The sequence below is a fragment of the Numenius arquata genome, chromosome 9 (assembly GCF_964106895.1).
Source record: "Numenius arquata chromosome 9, bNumArq3.hap1.1, whole genome shotgun sequence".
NCBI classification, from domain to species: Eukaryota; Metazoa; Chordata; class Aves; order Charadriiformes; family Scolopacidae; genus Numenius; species Numenius arquata.
This window is the reverse complement of record NC_133584.1, coordinates 54059557-54081314: the sequence shown is the minus strand read 5'-3', so window position 1 is coordinate 54081314 and position 21758 is coordinate 54059557. Positions and strand designations below refer to the sequence as shown.

The following is a 21758-nucleotide window of genomic DNA, read 5'->3' as shown; positions in this document are numbered from 1 at the left end:
GATTAAACCTTTTTTTTACTATTACAAGACTTTTTAAAACAGCTGAAGTAAGACATGTTTATCTTCTTCGTCTTGAGATGGCCTCCTTGTTTCTAGAAGTGAAATCCTCAGCAACTAATTATTTAAAGAGCCTCTCCAGATTCTTTGTGACCATTGCACATGGGACTGCTTGGTGCACTTGTCACATCGATACAGTACATACCGCTCTGCTATTTCCTCTTGTGGGCAGGTTTTCTTTAAAAACAAACAAAACAAACAAACAAAACCCCCTCAAAAAACCACCCCCTGTTCCCCAAATAAAAGCTGCCTGAGCTCCACAGGCTTTTTGCACAGCATGGTTTATACCTCTCTCCAGTTCAGCAAAACTTGGCAACACTTAGCTACAAGTGCATGGATCCTAATGAAGAAAACTGCTGAAATTCTACCAAAGTAAATGACTTTGGGGAAGCAGGTGTAGGTGCGACTCAGAATTTTTTTTTTTTTTTAAGATCCAGGGGTGTAATTATAAAGAAATTAGAAGGAAAAAGCCCCAGGACTTGCAAAAAAACAGGTTATTTCCTGAGGGTTGATTTTTGTCCCAGGTGTTAGGGGTTTACATACCTTTTAGGAGATTTCTGTATATGTGAGAATTAAAGAACCCGCTTCACTGAAAGTGGCCACACAACTGCGGTGTGTGTGAGACAAAGGGAAGCAGCTTGGGGAGAGCATGGAGCTGCCCAGAAGACCACACGCTGATGTCTTATTAGTACCTTCAATAAACTCGAGCAATTACTGTTTTTGCCTCCATAGAAGTGTGTGCTGGAGATGGTCCCTAGCTATCCTGAACTTTATAAGTCTTTTCTTATCTCTTGTGCTTTCTTCATTGTTCTGAATGATACCTTTCTGTAGATAGAGAGACTTGTTACCTACGAACTCAGTCGTGTAGGAAACAAAACATAACAGCAACCAAAAAGGTGTGAAGTCCTCCGTCATCTTGCAGTTGACCTTTTTACAATGTAATTATTTAAATAATGTTAAATAGAATTATAGAGAAACCATCAATCTGAAGATGTTTATTTAAAATATTCTGTGCTTATTGTGGCAGGAGCATTTTGTGACAAAATGATGTCTTGTTAGATTTGTAATGATGGAGGGGGAAGTTTTGGCGTTAGTGTTCACATTTGTCACATTTTTTTTAAAAAAAAAACCATAATAGTTATTTCTCATTTCTGCCATCATGCTGAGTTGTTTGCTAACTTGCTTTCCCTTCAGTCCATTTTAGGAATTGTCGGGATTTACGTGACGTAAATTTTAAGAAGTGGTCAAGATTGTTCACCTGAATGTTTGACCTCGCTCAGTAACTGTTTGGTGTAGGTTTTTGGGGAATTTTAGGCAGAAGAAATTTTAGAGGGTGCATAATTTCTGTACAGTAGAAGTGTAAGAGTATGACTTAACAATTTCGATAATCAAAATGCATTCTTCGAAAACCTACATGGGAATCTGCTTGTTTGCTGTCCTGCTCTTTAGAAGTTGTACTTCACAAATGTTTAGCAGGGTGCGGTGCTGGTGGGTAGAACAAAATGGGCTACTTGACAAGAATTCTTCTTTTGTGCTAAGTTGAGGTGTTCCAGTACATTTTGCCTGCCAAATTGAACATCCTCTGTGAGATGCTTCAAAAATGGAAGCAAATGCACGGAACCTTGGTTTTATATTATAGTGTCAATTTGGGCAAAACTAAATTCAGGTTATTTACTGTTGGCATGATACATTTTATTTTGCTTTGACAGTACTTTACTCTTGTTTTTCTTCCTCTTAATCAGCATGCATTTACTTCTTAGAAATAAAAAGCTCTTTAATGTTTCACAAGATGCAGGATTTTTGCAGTTTTCCTGTCACTGAAATGGATGTACAGTATGCACAAGAGAGTCCCTCAAAAAAAGACACCAATTATTACTCTTCAAATGTAATTGCTCCTGAGAAATGAAAAGTAGAAATGGAGACTAATTGTGATCTGATCACCTGAGAATTTAATTTTAAAAATAGGCTACAGGCTATTATTTCCTAATTTTGCAATTCTTTGGAGATGTACAAGCGGTGATTAAAATGACTGTTAGAAAGTGATATTACAGCATTTATTAATAGAAAAATTGGAAAGGATATAGCTACTGAGCTGCTGAATCTTTTTTCACAAAGGTGCTAAACTAGTTTTTAAGGTGGCAGGCATTCAGGGTGCTATATATCTCTAGCACATCTTTGATTTAAGCTTTGGTTTAGTGCCCTCCCCCCAAAGTGTTTAATCCGGTATACTTGTTAGATGAGGAGTGGACCAATTTAAATGGGAATGTGATACCCGATATTGAAAGAACAAAGCAGAATTTAGAGGGAAAAGCTTCGTTTTGATTGATGCAGCTGTAGCTACTATCTCATGGGTTCACATGGTTGATGGAGTGTGCCTGCATGGTTTTGATTTCATGATGGGGGTTAGTTAAAAAAAAAAAAATACCTTTTGCTGAAAACAGTTAGTTGCCTGTTGACTAATATAGTGGATGTATTTGAACATATTTCAAATGTCACGTGTATTTGTTTCAAGGTAACTTATGAATGTGAATTGCTACATACCTTTTAGATAACAGTCACAGTGTGTGCTCATCAAGTTTACACCGTTATTTCTACTAACCTTTTTATAAAAATGGAAAGCTCAGTTTAAAAGTTGCAGAAGGAGTCTGATACTTATGGTGATCTTCCCTCTGGATTTTCTTTTGCTTTTAAAAAATTATTTTCAAGTAGATAGGAGAAACTTGGGTGGAATTTGAAGCCTTGGCCAATTTAAGCCATCTTTATAGCTTAAAAGTTTGTATCTTTTATTATTATCCCCCAAATTTATGTGTCTGAAAGATGGGGATGGAAATGAAATCTTCCGTATTAATTGCTTCCTTTTTTTATTTTTCAACACCGTTTATGGAATCAACTTTGTTGCTTGTTGCTGTATGGATATTGTAAAAATATGTGTGGCAGCAGCACTGAAAGAACATCAGAGGATGAAGAGATGAAGAAGGCAGGCTTCAGTCTTGGGACTTGGTGCTGCCAAAAGACCGATACAAAAATAGCATAGAAAAAGTGCAAATGGTGTAAGACCTGATGGGGAGAAGGAAGTCTGGTTAAAAAAAAGTTGATCGAGAATAATTTAACTAAAGAATTGATTAATTAGCTTCTATAAACACTTTGTTGTAAGACCATGAACTTTTATGTGGCGATACCTCAGTACAACACGTTTTCCTGTAGCGACTATAATTCTCTAAAAGAGTTTTCCTACTGGAATAATGTTCTACTTTTTTTGAAAGATGGAGCTATGGTGCTACGAAATACAATGGCATATTAATGTCTCTTGCTGAGAGATATGGAAAAATTTGAAATCTAATTTCTAGCTCTGGGGAAAAACCCCAAAGCATTAGTACTGCAAAGAGACACCGAGGTATTCAGTCTCTCACTATTTCATAATTATCAGATCTGTGTTTTTCAGTAATGATGATTAAGCAATTATAGGTAGCTACCTGTAGATATTTAGAAGCTAGGCTGAATTAAAATACTAATGCTTTTTAATAGTTGTTCTACTCTTTCGGTTATATTAGCAAAATTATGAAAGTCTAAAAAGTCTGAAACATTTTTCATGACAGTAAAAGCTCACGTTTTTCCAAGAGTCCATATCTCTTCCATATTCTACTCATGAAACATTTTTCTTTATACTGTTCATTTTCTCAGTCTGTAAAACTTTAAAGTCGTCGATGTTCATCCAGTATAACAAATTACTTCGCTATTAAAAAATGTATTCATGTAGAGAAACTAAAGTAAAAAAGCGGAGAAAAAGTGGGGGTAGCCTGTTAAAATTACACACATACTTTAGACAATATTAAGGAAAAAGAATGAGCGATGACAGACTTATAACCCTGGGCTGAAAATACACTATATATCACACTATATGGTGAAAATGTAGGTCATTTTAACCTCAGTGCGGAATTCATTTCTTACTATATTCAATATACCTGTACATAATTTCTTGGTACACAACACTATCAATGGATTAGGACCTGATACCTTGTGGCAGATGCTTTCTGGACTTTGACAATTAAGAATTACTGATCATTTTTGACATGTTTGAAATACATGTAGCACAGCAATGCTATTTCATGGAAGATATTTTTGTTTTTGTGTGCACTAGGGTACTGTGGAGCTGACATAAAAGCACTTTGCACTGAGGCTGCCTTGATTGCCCTGAGACGACGCTATCCCCAGATTTATGTGAGCAGTCAGAAACTACAGCTTGACGTTTCTTCGGTAGTTCTCAGCGCGCAGGATTTTTATCATGCGATGCAGAATATTGTGCCTGCTTCCCAACGTGCCGTGACATCTTCAGGACACGCGTTATCTCCTGTGATCAGACCACTGTTGGAACGTACCTTCACTAAACTTCTTGAGGTTTTACACAGAGTGTTTCCTCATGCTGAATTTAGCCAGGGTGACAAAAGTGAAGGTATGTGGGTTGAAGATTTGGGTTTTGTTGGGTTTTTTTTTTTTTGCAAATGCTGTTTTGGTTTGGAAGTATTTCAAATGCAAGCCTTAAACCTGATGCTTATTTGGTTCAGTGTTATGTTAGAACAGTTTGCTCGGATGTTTAATTATTTTTGCCGATTCTAAGTTGCTGTGAAATTTAATAAACCGACCTATGTAGACCAAGAACCCATAGGTGTGAGTGCCATCTGAAAAAAAAAAAAAAAGAGACCCCCAAGTAATTTACGGTTTAAATACAAGAAATAATGGGGCGTAATGGTATGGTGGAACAAAAGAAAAGAGCGAACACTGTTGCTCAGCATGTTAGGGCCTGAAATTGGTGCTCCTGTCCTGAGTGTCATTTGCCTGGCCCCAATCCTTTGCTTGCTGATGGTTCAGTGGCAGGCAGCGAAGGAGTGCTGGGGGGAGCTGGCAAGCTCAGCGGGTGAGACTGGTTAAGCTGAGATACCTCACCCTGTGTAATGGTCTCTACTGGTCAATGAGAAAGTCCTGAGGCTTCTCTCCCCTTGAACTGGCCTGATGCGCTCCTGATCCTCTGAGTGGATTCTGCTGGTTTAGCAAGTGGGGAACTATTTGCTGATTTGTCAAGTTAGCTTTTTGCCAAATTAGTGAGTAAAACCAACTCACCAAGGGGTCAGATGTATGCCAGAACCCTGCTGCAATGGGAGCGATGGGAGTGCATCGAGGAAGCAGGGAATAAGAAGGAATGTGTCTGTTTTGACTGGCAGTGAGTCAATAGGTCCTGGGTGGTTTTTTTTACCCAGCTGTTCTCTGAGACACATTTTAATAGTTATTTCTTGGAAGTTTAAATATTGAACAAGATATCTTGGGTTTGATACCTACTTATTCTGGCATGCTGTTTTCTTTTGTTTTTATCTGGGATCCTCCCCATCCTGTGTAAACTGTACTTGTGGCTGTGTGTGATTAACTTGAAAATACCCCAGTCTTAAAGCAAATCTGTGACATCCATGACTTTCTTTTCATTCCTATTCCAGAGCACGCTTTCAGAGAATGCAGCCCAGGCAGCTTAAGCCGATCCTTGTGCTGGCTGCTGCAGTTCCTCCAGCCCAGCTGTGCGTTTTTGCTCCATCCCTTGCACTTACTTTAGTATGTCAGGCCCTTTGTTAAAACATTTTAGCCAGAAAACTCATCCAAAAATGATGTATTTTTGTCGGGTTAGTTTTCTGCTGACTGGGGTTTTAACAAGTGTCGGAGTTGGCACGAGATGGGGCCCGGGAGCATGTGGTGGTGGGTAAGGGGAAGTGAGCTGGTTTGCAGCTGCAGTTAGATCATATTAGGCTCCCTCGATCATATTAGGCTCTCGTAGCCAAAGTTGTTTAAGATGCTTAAGTCTCTCTCCTACACAGTTAACCTGTTGGTAATGCCCAATTTGAAGATTGTCATTATTGTTGAAGAATTGAGTTAGGTGTTTCTGTTGTAGAGGTCCAGTTCAGAATATTTTCTTTGGTTACATTCTTTACATTTCTATTTACTACTGCTTATTATTGCTAACAAAGTGAGTTTGGAAGCATTCATTGAGTTAAATAGTAGCTTTACTAGATAATTTTGCTGCTATAGCTACATTTAAATGTTTGTAGATAATCAATTTTGAAGATGTAAGAAGTAAGATTTCTTTTGAAGTTTCCTCTCTGCCTTAGTTTTTCTTCTTAAACCCTTAAACCTAAGCAAATATTGAGTAATAAGCTTAATCGGTGTTAAAAACAGCAAAATACACTTTCACGTAGAGTGATTTTGAGTGTAAATGTAGATTACACACCAGTGCTTCAGTTTTTCTTGAAGTCAGAGCCAGGTATACGGCAGATGCTTACTGGTGTGCTTACAACCTGCAAATCTAGTTTTCTACCTGTCTGCAGTTCACTTATGATTTCTGTTTCTCATAATTCTGTGAATCAGATGCTCAAGCAAAGGATGTCACAGAGGCTTGATGTGTGGGATTAAAAGACGGGCTGCCTTTTTTAGTGATTATATATTGTATGAAGCAAAAGCTGTGACTGGTGCATAGGCATAGAACTTACTGATGGTCTACATTTGGCAGAGCAGAAATTCTGCCTGTGTAGGGACTGCAGTGAGCAGTTAGAGAGGCCAGTCTGTGTCTGGTTGATTTAAAGGCCTCTGTCCTTGCCCAGAGCTAAATGTCCAGCAGCTTCTGTCCTGCTTTTTCTTTCTGTGGACTAGCTTTTGGCCACTGGCTGGGGTCTGCAACCTTTTCAATCTTTGCGCCCTGAGGAGTGATTGTCAGGTGTGTGACCGCATCATGCCTTGCCAAGGGATGTGACATGTCCTCATCCCATCGTACCAGCAGAATATTACTCCTACCCAGCCTACTCTGAATCCAGTTTCTTATATCACACAGCCAACCAACGAAGGGAACCTGTGTTGTCTCTTACCAGTTTTTCCTGGGCGCATATGTCTAGATGCCTGGCCCTTGGATGGCACCTCTGTCCAACACTTAACGCTGCCTTGAAGTTGATTCCTTTGTCCTGTGGCGGTGGTTTGATCAGTGTAGTGGGACCTGCGCCATGGCTTCATGTAAATCAGGCAAATCATACAGTGAATTGTTTATTTGAGAAGTAATCCTTAGATCTCACACACTCATTTCACAGTGGTCCATTTTTCTAAGTGGCTGTGGCCAGCCTGGGCTACTGTTAGGATGCCCGGTGGTTGCCCTCCGCAGCAGTGTGCTGCAGTGACTCTGGGATGCTCTTGGAAATGCTGCCCATCCGTGGCAGAGCATTCTGTTCCTCAGGAGACCTGGCCTCTGCACTGCTCTTACTGTACAGCCGAGTGGCTGTGACCATTTCCATCCCGTTGTTGCAGACTGATTTCTCTTTGGGAATGAGAAGGAGTGGCTTGCTTAGAGTAACATCAACTGAACTCCTTTCCTGGGGGAAATAAAAATCTTGGAGCAGTTTATTTCCCATTATCAAATCACAGCAATCTACTCTTAATCCTGTTGCAGCTCTGGTAGCTAATTTAGCTGTACCTGATTTTCAGCTGTCAACTGGTTGTTCTGGTTTAATGCCAGATTTATTTTTCGCAGTTGTTTGTCCCAGCAGTGCGTCTTTTGAATGCGATCAGTCCTTTAGCTTTTTGTTTCTGAAAGTCTGTACAGAAAGTACTTCAGTTCATTAAGCTACTATATTAACAACGGAATTAAAATAGATGAAGGTATAGCATATGAATATGGAATGAATTGAACTGATTTTGACAAACAGTAGTTTGATATTCTTTGGCAGGTTATCAGAGGGTGCAAAACAATTCTTCATAAACATACATTGTTTAGGTACTCGTGCTGAGAATAATTTTGGAAGAAGTGTACCTGTAAAAATTTGGGCACTTAGAACAAATAAATAAGTACAAAATTCTATATAGTCTGAGGAATTACAGATTTTATAACTTTATTCTTGAAAAAGCTCCAGCTGTGAAATAAAACCAAAGGAAGCATTTCATAACAAGTTAAACATTTGCTGTATTTGTGAACTTGTTCTGCTTGATGTTTTAAAAAAATAAATTTTAATCATGATTAGACTTCTACAATATTTAATTTGTTTTGGTTTTTGAAGCAGTAAGTACTTATTATTCTGTGTTCTGATATTTAGACAGTTTTAACTAATTTTTTTCTACATTTGAAAATGTATTATAATCTACATGAAGAAAATTGTAATGTCTTTTCTTGTTTGTTGTGCATGTACTTAGAAGTGATAAGGTTCTAATTAATATATTTCTTGGAACAGATGTACCAAGTCTAATATTAGATGATAGTGAAGATGAGAATGCTTCATCAATTTTTGAGACGAGCTGTCACTCAGGATCACCAAAGAAACAGTCATCAGCTGCTATACATAAACCCTACCTTCATTTTACAATGTGAGTGTTTCTCTGCATGCATATAACCAGATAAATAAAACAGTGAAATTCTTACATCAGGAGAGGTAATAAAGGTGATTTTTTGCCTTGTGGTGGGAATTATGTTCTGGAAACATGTAAGTGTATGGACAAGAGTTTTAGATGTGTGAATGGTCTTAGGAAGGGCTACATCCTAGACACAGTAATCAGAAATACTTGCAACAGACAGGTGTAGCTTAGAAGTAAGGCTATTAACAGCAATTCTTAATTTTACAAAGCCATTTTGATTTGAAAGATTAAGAACTGGGAGGAGAGGTATGTAGGAATATTTTGGAGACATTATTTGCTTTTTTTTGAATATGTAATCATATATTTTATAAATATGATTATATAATAATATAATATAATATAATTAATGCATTAGTATTTCTAATTTTTTTTTCGTTGTTTTTCCTAGAAAGTTTTGGGAAATGGGAATTTAGAAAGCGTGTGTGAAATTTGGATGAGTCTTTCCTGTATAAATTGGACTGGCTAGAATAATTAACAATAATAAACTAACATTTCTTTGCTTTGTTTTAAGAATAGTTTTAGAATACTTTTATGTGGTGGGTTCTGCAGCGAATTTGCTAAATAAAGGAAACGAAATTCGGAAACCTGTTCAGTATTAGTACTGTTTAGTAGAGCCATCTTGTGGAAACCTGCTAAAAGTTTTGCGCCAAAGAGTGATGCCAGCACAGCATTTATGGAATTCTAAGCTTAAAAATAAAAATAAGGATTTAAATTCAAATAGTTTGAGGTACATAGTCAAGTACTTTAATGCCAAAGTTCAGTTTTTGTTGTGAGGGCAGGAGGGGGAACTCAAAACCAAATCATCGGTGTGTCTATATAAAATAATCTTGAAGAGTGTGCTTAATTTTCTAAATGATGTAAGCCTCCCTGAATCCATCTTTCTGAGCATTTTTTGGTTGCTATCTGTGTGTGTAATCTCCATCACCAGAACTGAAAAGCCAGAGGTCAGCAGTGTTCATAGCTGCTACAAAATGTTTAACCTGGAATAAAACCAGCCAGTCTTGTTTCACTGCCCGAGCTGATTGATGTGCAGATAAAAATGCCTTAATGAGAGAAAATGCAAATTAATTTTAAAACTTTCTTGTTTCATAATACATTTTCTATAAAAGGAAAAGACCTTTATTAGAAAAAACTAGTGTTTCTCTCTTCACGTCCACTTGTCTGCAAAATGGGGCAAAATCTCCCAAAACAAACTAACACAAAACCCCAGAAATCTTTGTGTGGATTCCATAGGATTTCTTCTCAACAGCAAAAGCAAAAAATAAGTTTAGCTTTGCAGTTCTTCCTTTAAAATCTTTCTTCTCTCTGGAAATCTACTGAATAGAAGCGTATGAATATGCTAGAATAGAAGATGAATAGTGATTTTATTCAATCCTACTTCAGATCCTATTTCTTAAATAAACAAAGTATTGAAATGTTAGGTGGTTCTTGGAAATCTCGGGTAGCACTTTAAGGGATGAATGAATTGACCTGGGAGAGGCAGAGATGCTTTGGTAGTGAGGACTGAACTGGACAGGATCAGATACATATATTCACTCAAAGTCCTTTATATAAAAAGTCCACTGAAAGTCTTTTTATATGATGGAGGAATTGGTTTTAAATAAACTGGTTATAATAAAAGTTTTCATGAATTTAAATATGTGTATAGCTTTGCACAGATGAGTTTGAATTAAATTGTTTTGAAATCAGAAAACAGACAAAGCTTGGGTTGAATCTTTTAAGGCTTATTGTAGGAAACTTTTGTCCATTACTGAAGGCCTTTTGGATTCTAAAAAAAAATGTGAGTGTATATCCATCCATTGACAACATCAGCATGTTAATTGTATTTTGTAACTTGTTTTGCTGCAGGTCAGCTTATCACCAGCCAACCTCTTACAGACCAAGATTACTGCTATCTGGAGAGAGGGGTTCGGGTCAGACTTCACACCTTGCTCCAGCACTATTGCACACTCTCGAAAAATTCTCTGTACACAGGCTAGATTTGCCAGCACTTTATTCAGTCAGTGCCAAAACGCCTGAAGAGTCGTGTGCACAGGTGACATTTCAGATTCTCTTGTAATGAGTAAATTATGTCATTCTGGAACAGATTCGTTGCATCAGTATGAAAGCAGCTAACTGGAATGTAACTTAAAAAGCCAGGTTTTCATAGGCTCCTTCTATTTTCATGTTGAAAAGAAAGGAGTCTCGAGGGTGATGGAGATCTCTCTGCTGACTAGTGAGAGTAATTACATTTTTTAACTTGCCCCTTCAGTCACACACCTCATGTCAAGTAAGATTAATCTTGTTCCTGATTTTCATTTTGTTAGCTTGTGTATGAATTGGTGTGCTGTGGTTCTGGGTTCAATTACTTAGTTCTAAATGTTTTAGGTTTCAGAACAGTTTGTGGTGGATTTTGCGTGGGTTGCAAACCAGTTTAATTTTCATCTTGATTGTTCAGTCTTAGCAAGTTTTTAAAACACTGATGACAAATAGTGTTTTATAGTCTCCATGGCACATTGACATAAAATAGTTGACGCGCTAACAGTGACAAACAGTTGCCTTTATCATTAGATAATTTTGTTTTACTGGAACATTTGTATATAAAATGCCACAAACTTGAGTCATTTCCTATTCCACAAGAATTTTATTACTCACAAGTGATAATAATTAGTTTCTTAGTTTAAATAGCACTGTTTCTTTTAATTAGATCTTTCGCGAAGCTCGAAGAACAGTACCAAGTATTGTTTACATGCCTCATATTGGTGATTGGTGGGAAGCTGTCAGTGAAACTGTGAGAGCTACTTTTCTAACTTTGCTGCAAGATATACCATCTTTCTCCCCTATATTTCTACTGTCTACCTCTGAGTCCATGTACAGCGAATTGCCTGAAGAGGTAAGTTTCCTGTGGAAGGAGGGGTTAGGGAGCTGTGTGCTCTTGAGAATGTCTTGATTGTTTAAAAATATTGTTTTGCGCTGGTTTTCTAACTTACTTTAAAGTATGTTGAACTGAAAATGTAGTATTAATTAAATGATTGTAATTTTCTTTAATGAGGGATGTACGTCCATAATACCCATGTCCATAATACCGATTTCCATAATCTCCATGCTGCTTTGCTGAGAAGACAAAATTGTTCATTTTGTCAGTTGTTCATTTTGACAAATTACTCCAGTGTAATTAAATGCAGATTTAGTCTAAAGACTTAACCTGTAGCTTTACATCCTCTGAGGTTCAGGATGGGGGGAGGGGAGTTCCTATTTTTTTTCCCCAACATTTTCTTTTATTGTTCGTTTTTTTTTAATCCTGCCCTTTCTCTTCTTTCACTGTAGAGGTGGCCACTGTTAAGATCATGGGATACTGCAAGTTTAGTTATTACAGAAAATTCAGTGAGAATTACAAGTACTTGTTTTCCCTAGGCTGTGTACACAGCTTTGGGTAGAGTTTACTGTCTTCTCTCCTGTGGCTAATTTTGTAAAGTTTGTGACTAGTGTTTTACGTGGTGGTCATTAATCATGTATGTTTGGGTGAGGGCTCAATTTTCTTATGGTCATCTTTTTTTTTTTTTTTTTCTTTAGGTGAAATGTATTTTCAGAATCCAGTATGAAGAGGTTTTTTATATTCAAAGACCAAGCGAAGAAGACAGATTGCGATTTTTCAAAGGTTTAATTCTTGATGAGGCAGCAATGCCCCCACCAAGAAGGAAACAGGCTGGTAAACTAAGTTACAGTAAACCAATAATAATGTGATCTGAATGTTTTCTTCTGTGATACTTTCCTTTTTTTTAAAAGGTGTGAGTAAATGACAGTTAGTGTAATTAACATTTGACAGTGTTAATCAATACCCAGAAGAATTTTGTGCATTGCAGTTACCAGTTTTGGAAATCAGGGAGCTGCGGGGTGAAGGATGCAGAGATGGTTAGATCAATGAGGCAGATTAAATATATAATGAAATTTGGAGTGGCCTATTCCCAAGAGCCACTGTTTTGTTAATATTTCCATTGTCTGACTTCTTGTTTTTTTTTTCCCTAGCTCTTCGTGCTCTGGAAGTTCTTCCTCTTGCACTGCCATGTCCAGCCCGTGAGCTGTCGGAAGCAGAAAAACAGCGCATGGAGGACCAGGAAGAGAACACGTTGAGAGAGCTGCGGTTGTTTCTCAGGGATGTTACCAAGAGGCTGGCCACAGACAAACGCTTTAACATCTTCAGCAAACCGGTGGATATTGAAGAGGTCTTGTTTCAGTAATGTGCAAACAATGAAGTTGAAACTATTAGAAAAAGAATATAAATTAAAAAAAGGAAATGGATGCATTAACAAGAAAAATAGATGTTTGATCCGTGACCTTTCCAATCTAAAATGCTGGCTTTTAGCTGGTGAGATAGTCACAGCCTCATGATCTGTGATGCAAGGAGTTGGAGCGTGTATTTTTGGCTATAGCAGTGACCTATTGAAAAACCTTTATGCCTTTCATTCAATTTTATTACTGAAACTAGCATTTAAAAATGCCACCACTCCTGTCCCTACCAGTGCTCTTGAAATATTTCAAACCATAAATATAATTCTTTAATAAAAGCTTTTACAACATTGTAATCATAGGCATGATAATATTGGGAAAGTGATCTGTGTTCTCTAATGTATTCAGCATTAATAGTATTGTTGAATAATTTCAGCAGTAATGCTTGTGGATGCCATTAATCACAGATGGTAGCACATTATAACTGGTCGATTATGGAGTGTGCACACCTAACTGATGAGACAGTTCGATCTGCAAATCTATTTTTGGGTGCTGCTATATGAAAAGTATTGTGTTCGGTCTGACTTTGAGATCGGATGCTGGCCCCCTGCAAGCTTTCCAAGCTTGCTAATTAAAAATAAGTATGCTTTATTGCTTCTGAAGAGAAGAGAATGAATGATTAAGAGGTGAATATGGGACATGAAAAGTACAGCATTGTAAAAAAGCAGATTTGCAGAGTAAATTCAATACAGCATAGAACAGGCATCTTTTGTAGGCCCACGCGGTCCTTCCTTAAGTTGAGCTTTCCATAGTGCTGTGTAGCTGACTGGTTTTGAAAGACTGATGAGAGCTCTTTAACGTGAGAACTTACAGCGTGAGCATGGTCTGAACAGTAACTTTGATTTTTATTATGGAACTGCTTGGGAGGTCCATTATTGTAGGAAACTCTGCATATTCATAGTAAAGGCTGTTTATTTCACCAAAGAACTTGAGGGCTAAAGGGCACATAAATTAACAAATTACCATCCTTGTTTTGTAGATGGAGATAATCGAAATGTGAATTTGTTATTTAAAGACTTGCCAAAACCCCTGCTAATATATCGCATCACTAAAAATTAAATGTAATCCTTTCCCGTCCACCTGGTGCATTTAAGCACAGGACTATCCTTTTCTACAGGAGCCTGTCTGCTTGACTTCATTAGAAAATGTGATAAGTTTGTTCCACTCCTGCTTGCGTTGCAGAGGATGCTGCAATCTGATAACTCAAGGATTTTCCTGACTAATTCAGCAGCAATGAAAAGAAAGCCTATGGCTTGGCTTTCTGATTACTGAACCAGTTATCATCATGTTTCCATAAAGGGAGACAAAAAGAGACTTTTTGCCATTTTCAATTTGCGTCATAAATTTCAATGTGTATATTTAAGGGATTAGGTGACAGACTGCTGGCCACTGAAGTAATGCATTAATGCTAGTTTATGTTGTAATGTATTATTGTATGAATGTCAACAGATACTTTATTTAAAAAAAAAATATATCTTACGGAGCCATTAGGGCTTGATCTGAATATATATTTAACTCTTCAGTATTTTGGCAGCCGCCACCATAGGTGGGCAATTTCAAAAGAAAAAACATAATACTGTTTCTGAGGTTGCCGATATTTTTAATTGATCGTAATCTTAATCACATTGAAACATTCAAGTATAGTTTTTTTTTCATTGGAAGTAAATAAAAAAATTCATAGATTTTTTGCTGAACTTTGTTACAGCAGCTGTGCTGATGCATTTGACTATCAAGCTTGAGCCCCTTATGGTACCATTAATTACATGAAATACTTTTAGCGTACCCTAGTGGATGTTAAATCTCCAGTTACGATTCAGGCTCATAGTGAACTCTGACACAAGGCTTTCTCTTTAGACTGTCCTTCTGTGCAGCCAGTCTAATGTCTTCAGTCGATACAACCTGCCTTTTTTTGTTGAACAAGTGATTGAAAGAACTATTCAGTAGAAGATACTTAAAAGCTGATAATTTGACTGTTGAGTTTAATGAAAACTTTACCTACAAGGTAAACAAAATGTAACTTCCCTAGTTTTTCCTAGGGTTTTGAATCAGACTGATTGTTTTTGCTTTTCTAACCTAAGACAGTGCTATAACACTATATACAATAGTATGTAGTATATAACACTATATTAAAAAAAAAAGTCTAGATAAAATTAAAAATACTTTTACATTAAAATGTTTTGCCTCAAAAATACCATTGAATTAATTTTGAAAGATAAATTGGTGAGCTACTGAAGAAAAAGTAGCTTTGGAAGTCCTATGTTTTATTTAGCCTGATAAAACTTCTGTTTTCAACTTAAATTTGTTAGTTAATGTTTAATTAATGTATTAGAGGTAAGCATGTGGAATAAGTAAGAGTATAAAGATGTGAAATGGGCAATGTTAAATAGAATGCAGATGGTCCTGTGTCATTTCTGTATGGTGTTTGTTTATAGGTTTCAGATTACCTTGAAGTTATCAAAGAGCCAATGGACCTGTCAACAGTAATAACCAAAATTGATAAACACAACTACTTAACAGCCAAGGATTTCCTAACAGACATTGACCTGATCTGCAGCAATGCATTGGAGTACAATCCAGACAAAGATCCTGGAGGTAAGGACCTGCTTCGTTTTGGCCTGCCTAAACTCGAAAGCCTGGTATTTAATCACATATTTGGTTATTATTCAGACATTAAAATAAACTGCATGCTGTGTGATAATTAGGATAAGCAAGTCCTAAGGGTCTGTGTTTTCAGTGTTCTGAGGCATGTGGTGCACTGAGGGATATTGTTAGAGCAGGAGAACTACAGCATTCAGATTTGCTTTCTAATAAATTAGGTTTTGTAGTTCCTTTTCGAATTTGATAGCTTCTTTTCAGTGAATAGACTTCGTATACTCAACAAACCCCCGACATAATTTGGAGAGCTCTGTAGAGAATCCTGTACGCAATCTGGCAGTGGCCTGCGTTACTTCCACATTAGCTTAGAACATGAAATTCACCCTCAGAAATTAAGAACTATGTATTAGGGGACAGAAATAGAACAGGATAAATCACCAGGCAAAGAAGTCAGTTGCAGCTGATTAAGAGAGATTAGAAGGTATTGTCTTGACGAAGTGTGATGGGATGCTTTCAATTAAAATGGAATTTGTAGATTGAAATGCATGTAAAAGCTGTTCACATTCAAAACTAAGGAAAGAACATCTTGTGTACTCTGTGCCTTCCCGTGTACATTGCCAAAAGACAGCTTTTCCATTGGCAGCTTCATCAATAAAACAACAACGACAAAGCACCCTTTTAACGTAGTTGTATTTAATATAAGTGATACTTGGAAATGTGGGTCCATCTGCAAGTGCAGTCCTATGTGTTAAAAAGTTTCTCATTAAATCTTGTGAAATCATTTTACCACGATAAAGCCTGATTTTTCTATAGTTTTCTTGCTTCTCAAATTTTTGATTTTGTGAGGCTTTTGCAAAATTCTCACGTGTGGACTAGATACAGTATAGTCTGGTCAAACATTTACGCTTGTTTCCAATTGCCTTTTGAACCCAGTGCTGGTTCATATCTGTAGAAGATAAACTTTATTTCTTCACTTTATGATGCATTTTGTTTTACAACTGAAAAAAGTACATTGATAACGCACAGCGAAAGGTTTTCTGTGTTCTTGATAACACGCTTTTGAGGACTTCCAATGCGTAATTGATGTGAACTAATCAAAGCCTTGATGGACACTGGGGACTCTGAGTGTCTCTGAAGAGTGCCTGTTGAGATGAGAAGTGCGAGACATACCTCCTGCATGTGACTGGTGTCTATTTGTGGCTTAGTGATGGGCTTTTGGGAAAATTGGCGTTAATATACACCCTTTGTTCTCATTTGTAGGCCCTTCGGATCTATGGGCTTGCTTGTTTCGTTCTAGGAAATGTAGTCTGAAGAGGTTTTTTGAAGTTTTAATGTAGGTGGTGTGGGACTACAGGCTTGTAAGGTCAGCTCTGCTCAGGAGCATAGACAACACGGGTCACAGGTTCAGTGTGGCAGAAACATAAAATAGCAAAGACAGCTTGGGGAACGTTTAGTGGCAGAAGTTTTCTTTGAGCTCATCCAAAGAGAAAGAGTCTTAAGAAATATATGTAGGGAACCAAAATAGGGATATTTTGGTTTTCCTTGTCATCAGGACTGAGCTGGGAGAAATGGATCCGGCTATTTCTAGGTGAACATTTGGATTGGAGTTTCTCGTCATTGGTAGGTAATGAAAGATAGTTCTGGCCTCTGCATTGTCAACAACTGATGATGTATTGCTCTTCTGGCATGCAAGATTTCTTGAGCCATTGTATGAATACACTGCTGAAACAGCACATCATGTCTGTTCTGAGTAAGCGTTACATGCCTTCAGGTGCATTAACTGAATATTAACCTATAAATGTGCACATTCTTTAAAGCTGGGCATATGTGCTTGCCTCTGCTTTGTACTTGAATTTGCAGAAGAACATACCGTACCTGCTTCTGTCCTGTTGTTCAGTCGGAAAAGGAGTTGGAGGACCAGACTAGCTGGTTTTATATGCAGTACAGATATTCAAAATTGACGACTTTGGGGTTTGGTTTGTGTGGGTTTTTTTCCTTGTACCTTGCTATAAAAATTCAGATAGGCTATAGCGTTAGATAGTAGATTTTTTTTTTTTTTTCTTTCCCTCCATTGTTTGACCAGGAAACGTTCTTAAAGGCATGGAAACATAACCATTGTGTGTTAGACATAATAGTATTTGCCTCTTTGAAGCGCCGTCTGTGGGAAAGTCTTGCCCATTATGGGGTACGAGGAAAGTAGTAGTTCAGTCAATAATCCTGATTTAATTTTTCTTTTTCTCTTCTTCTTTTTTCTCCTTTTTCTTTCTTGTGCGAGGCATCTTAAACTTTATTATCTGACCAACACTTTAAAGTCTAGTATCGCAAAATTACATCTGCAAAGAACGCAGTGTGGTTTTTTGTGATCATAAAACATAATGCTTCACAAATGTATGTGGATAAAAATTTCTAGTTTCCAGTTGATTTAAGTGGCAGTAAATTTCATCAGAAAACATATGTAGGGCTCATTTGAGCCGGATACTGGATATTCTTTTTCACTCAGCAGTTTTTCCAGCTGTAAAATTTGCTGTGTCTAGAACTACAATCCTTGTTTAATAAATGTTCACTGATATTCTTAATTGTTGTCTTTAGTGATTATTAAAACAGATTAAATCTGCTAATTATGTAATATGTTGTAGACATTAATGTTGATGGTTCCTGTTGGAGTACCTCCATCAACTGGAAAAAGTAATTCAGTATGGATGAATTGACAGATTAAATATGTTTGTGCTAAAAGCAAACAATGAGTGTTGTAGGTTTGATAGAAAAGCAACATTCTAGATGGCAATTTTCTCCACATATGGGCTTACTTATTTCGTTACATTTACTTTTCAAATCTCAACAGTGTTGGAGTAATTTCTTTTGTGTGTTTCAAAGGTATGGGAACCTGTCTTCTCTGGAAAAATGTTTTTTTCATGAGTCACATTTAGGCTTCCAGTGTAGGCAATATTTTGTGTCCTGTTCCCCAAATAGAGATGAAAATGTAGCAGACTTGAGGCTTGTTTCTTGCCAGTTTTTCTGAATGAGAAGTAGCTGTTCAATATAAGCAATAAAGTAACCTGTTTTAGGACAATTTTGAATTTTCTAGCAGTTGTTGAATGAAAATTAAGCAATAATTTAAGGTTAAAAAAAAAACGGGAGGAATATAAGCAAGCCAGGTCTGCCTTACAGATTCAGGAGACATCCAGTATGATTTTGCAGGCTGTATAATTGTATGAATGTTCCTAGACCCCAGTGGGTAAATTAATTCCTGGACAAGTCTCTTGTTACTTTTGGGACTCTCTGCACTGTACTCTCTTGTACTGTGTAGATTTGTCTGTGTAGATTTGTCTGTAGAAACTGGTATACCTGCTGGTTCTAGCAAGTTTCTAAGGATTGCAACTTGATTTTGGTATGTTCATCACTTACTGCTTGCATTTGTTTATAAATGCTACTATTGATTAAAGTAATAATTTGCACTTCTGAAAACTCCTGTGTCTCTTAAATAGCTGGGTTGTGATTTTTGAGGATGCAGTGGCGTTGATCCATCTACTTTTTCATACATTTGTAGTATTTCCCAGTTACTTCTATCAGTGTTGTAATATACAATACAGAACAACATAGAAATAGTTAAAGAATTTACATAATTGTGATAAAGTTAACAAGTGTGCTGTCCTGTTTTCTAGATAAAATAATTAGACATAGAGCTTGTACTTTGAAGGACACTGCTCATGCTATCATTGCTGCTGAACTGGATCCAGAATTTAATAAGATGTGTGAAGAAATCAAGGAAGCGAGAAGAAAAAGAGGTATGTTTAATTTCTTGTATCATAACCCAACATATATGGGGTAGAAAGCAGAACTTACAAATGTCCATATAAAAATTTAAATTGAAGATGAAATATGGAATGCATATCAGACTCAGGCAGTACATGCTAAAGGGTGACTGAGCTTGAAACTTGCCTACTTTTTCCGGCTGGTCTGATAAGGCACCATCCTTCTTTACAAAAGAAGGATGCATTGCCTCTTGGTACAAAAAGTCTTGTAGAACATGTTGAACGGATAAATGTTGGGATTGCTGTACTAACTGAAGACATGGGGAAACCAGAGCTGTATTATAAAAATGGCATGTAATGCAGTGTAATAACAGTTATGGTTAGGGAGAGTGGCATTTAAAACAGTGGCTTTTCAGTTCACCCTGGCATGTGTGCAGGTGTACTTTTGGTGATAATCAGTTGATTTTTTGGATTAAGAAACAACTATGACATCCACATTGAGGGGAGCATGAGGTTGACAATCTAATGGTCCAGAACCAGGAAATACAGCCCCCTACATTAAATTAGAGGAGCTGTTTCCAACTTGTAGTCTCTAGACCTCCGAGTCTGTGGGCAGCTTCTAAGGTGACCACAAAAGGTAATCAAAAGCCCAAATGTACTCCCAGTGGGGCTCTGTTTACATGAAAGACTCCGTACCTCCACAGAAAAATTTTAAAGTTCTGAAAATTGGAAAAAGTTGAAAATCACTGGACTATAACATTAGAACAAAATGTCATGCTGATTTAGGGATTACTGATTTCAATAATTCCAGCTTTGTCTTGGCAACTTGTTTCCTGCTTTGCCTTTGTGCTTTGGTAAAAAACTGCATTAATTGATTTATAGGTTGAATTTGGCTGGTCTTAACTTACAGCTGCTGGTTCTTGAAATACTTCTCTCAGTAGATTGAAGTCCCTTTATTAATAAATTTCTTTGAACTATGCAAGTATCTGTAGGCTTTCTCTTCTTCAGGTTTAAATGGATACTGTTCCTTTTATTTTTCCATTCAGTCATGCATTTTTTTTGTCTAATTCTGCACAAGCTTCCAGTGTGTGTCTTGAATTGTGGATAAGAACCAATTGTAATTCACTGTGGTTGTAGAATAGAGCTGATATAATGCCTTCATTTCTCCTCTGTACTTTTCTATTAGAAATATAAGAATATTCACAATTCTGGCCTTAGTGTCACGCTGAGAGCTATGCTCAGTTAATTATCCATTATGAGTCCCCCATGGTTGTTAAAGGTTATTGCTTCCGAGGTTAAAGTAACTGTTTGTAAGAGATTTTTGTTACACAGAGTGACTATATAGCTTGTACGTCCCTCCTTGCAAGTCTCGCAAGAGCTAACTGGAACGCTGCCCTTCTCTCTGTGGCAGTGACCAAGTAATACATATTTCTGGGGGCAAAACCTGAAAACTATGTTGAAAGAGGTGGGTTTTCAGAAGTCGTAATTAAGGCTGATGGTGTCATGCAATGAACTTGTTAAATCAGAAAAAGAAGATGTTATTGGTGTCAGATGCTGGTTAGTGGACCTTCGGATATAGGTAGGTGACTGGCAGTACCAGTTGTTTTTGAGTGACAGCAGCTCACATGCCGCAATGGACAGGTTTCAAAGTGTGCTCTACACATTGGCATGGAAACCTGTAGTGTCACAGATCACATTTCAAAGATGCTCATGCTTTTGGACCACATCATGGTATTTTCAAGAACAGATGAGCTCTGCAGTTGATCCAGCTGCAGAGTATGGAAGGCTAAGATCACTTACTGGATTAGCAAGGACAGAAGATTTGGAATGCATGGAAGAAGCTGTATTAGATTAACTGGTTATGAACAAAGAAAAGTATATCGGACTTTTGAGGTCTGAGGAGTCATCATGCTGTAAGGCAAGCACAAGAGATTGTCCTATCCCTGGATCAGGAGTTGTTTGAAAAGATTATGGTGTAGAACATCAAGAAGAGGGTACTTCAGGCACGTAGTCTTGGCGCTGGTCATCGTAATGGATGGAAGGGATGTGAATGCTGGTCAACCTTGCTATTACTACCATTTTGCCCAAGAGAATATGCTCAGCAAGACAGCAGATCAGCAAAATCACAGTCCTTCTTCTGGTCTGGACTTTGACATGTACCCTGTTTTGGAACATTTTGGACAAGGCATGAAAAAGGCATATTCTTGTGTTTTCTTCTTTTGATTGGATGTCCATAAGGTTAGTAAGGGATTTCTGGTTTCTTCTTTGGATTGATTACCAAATGGTCAGGTATAGAAGGGATTCCCAGATCCTCCTCCTTCTCCTCTGCTTCATAATGAGAGTATATTTTGAAATAATGGAATATTTCAGGAGGAAATACTTGGGGAAAACTGTGTAAGTGGTGTAAACTATGCCTTTTGCTGTCCAGAAGCTTTGTGCAACTGGTCACGTAAATGCAAGAATGGTTGCTTATACCAGGCTGTTTGCCTGAGTGGAGCTGCCTGAGGAAATCATGCTGAATTGGGCAGCCAGCCTTGTTGCCTGAACAGTGTATGAGACAGAGTGGTGGGGAATTGGACCCTTAAGTACTTCTTTTTAATATGAACAGGAGATGTCCAAGCAAGGCCTTGTATGAACGTTTAGACTGAAGTCCCAGTGAGTGTG

The 21758-nt window shown here is 37.4% G+C and overlaps 1 protein-coding gene across 2 annotated transcripts in view; it reads left to right on the top strand.

Moving 5' to 3' along the window:
- The window catches only part of ATAD2B (ATPase family AAA domain containing 2B), a 77013-nt gene that overhangs the window by 35055 nt on the left and 20200 nt on the right, over positions 1-21758 (top strand). For both annotated transcript variants that reach the window (XM_074152921.1, XM_074152920.1), the window contains 8 exons: positions 4196-4507; positions 8301-8433; positions 10330-10516; positions 11168-11353; positions 12034-12169; positions 12487-12683; positions 15180-15339; positions 19005-19127. In XM_074152921.1, the coding sequence (XP_074009022.1) occupies positions 4196-4507; positions 8301-8433; positions 10330-10516; positions 11168-11353; positions 12034-12169; positions 12487-12683; positions 15180-15339; positions 19005-19127 (1434 nt within the window). The remainder of the gene's footprint in view (positions 1-4195; positions 4508-8300; positions 8434-10329; positions 10517-11167; positions 11354-12033; positions 12170-12486; positions 12684-15179; positions 15340-19004; positions 19128-21758) is intronic.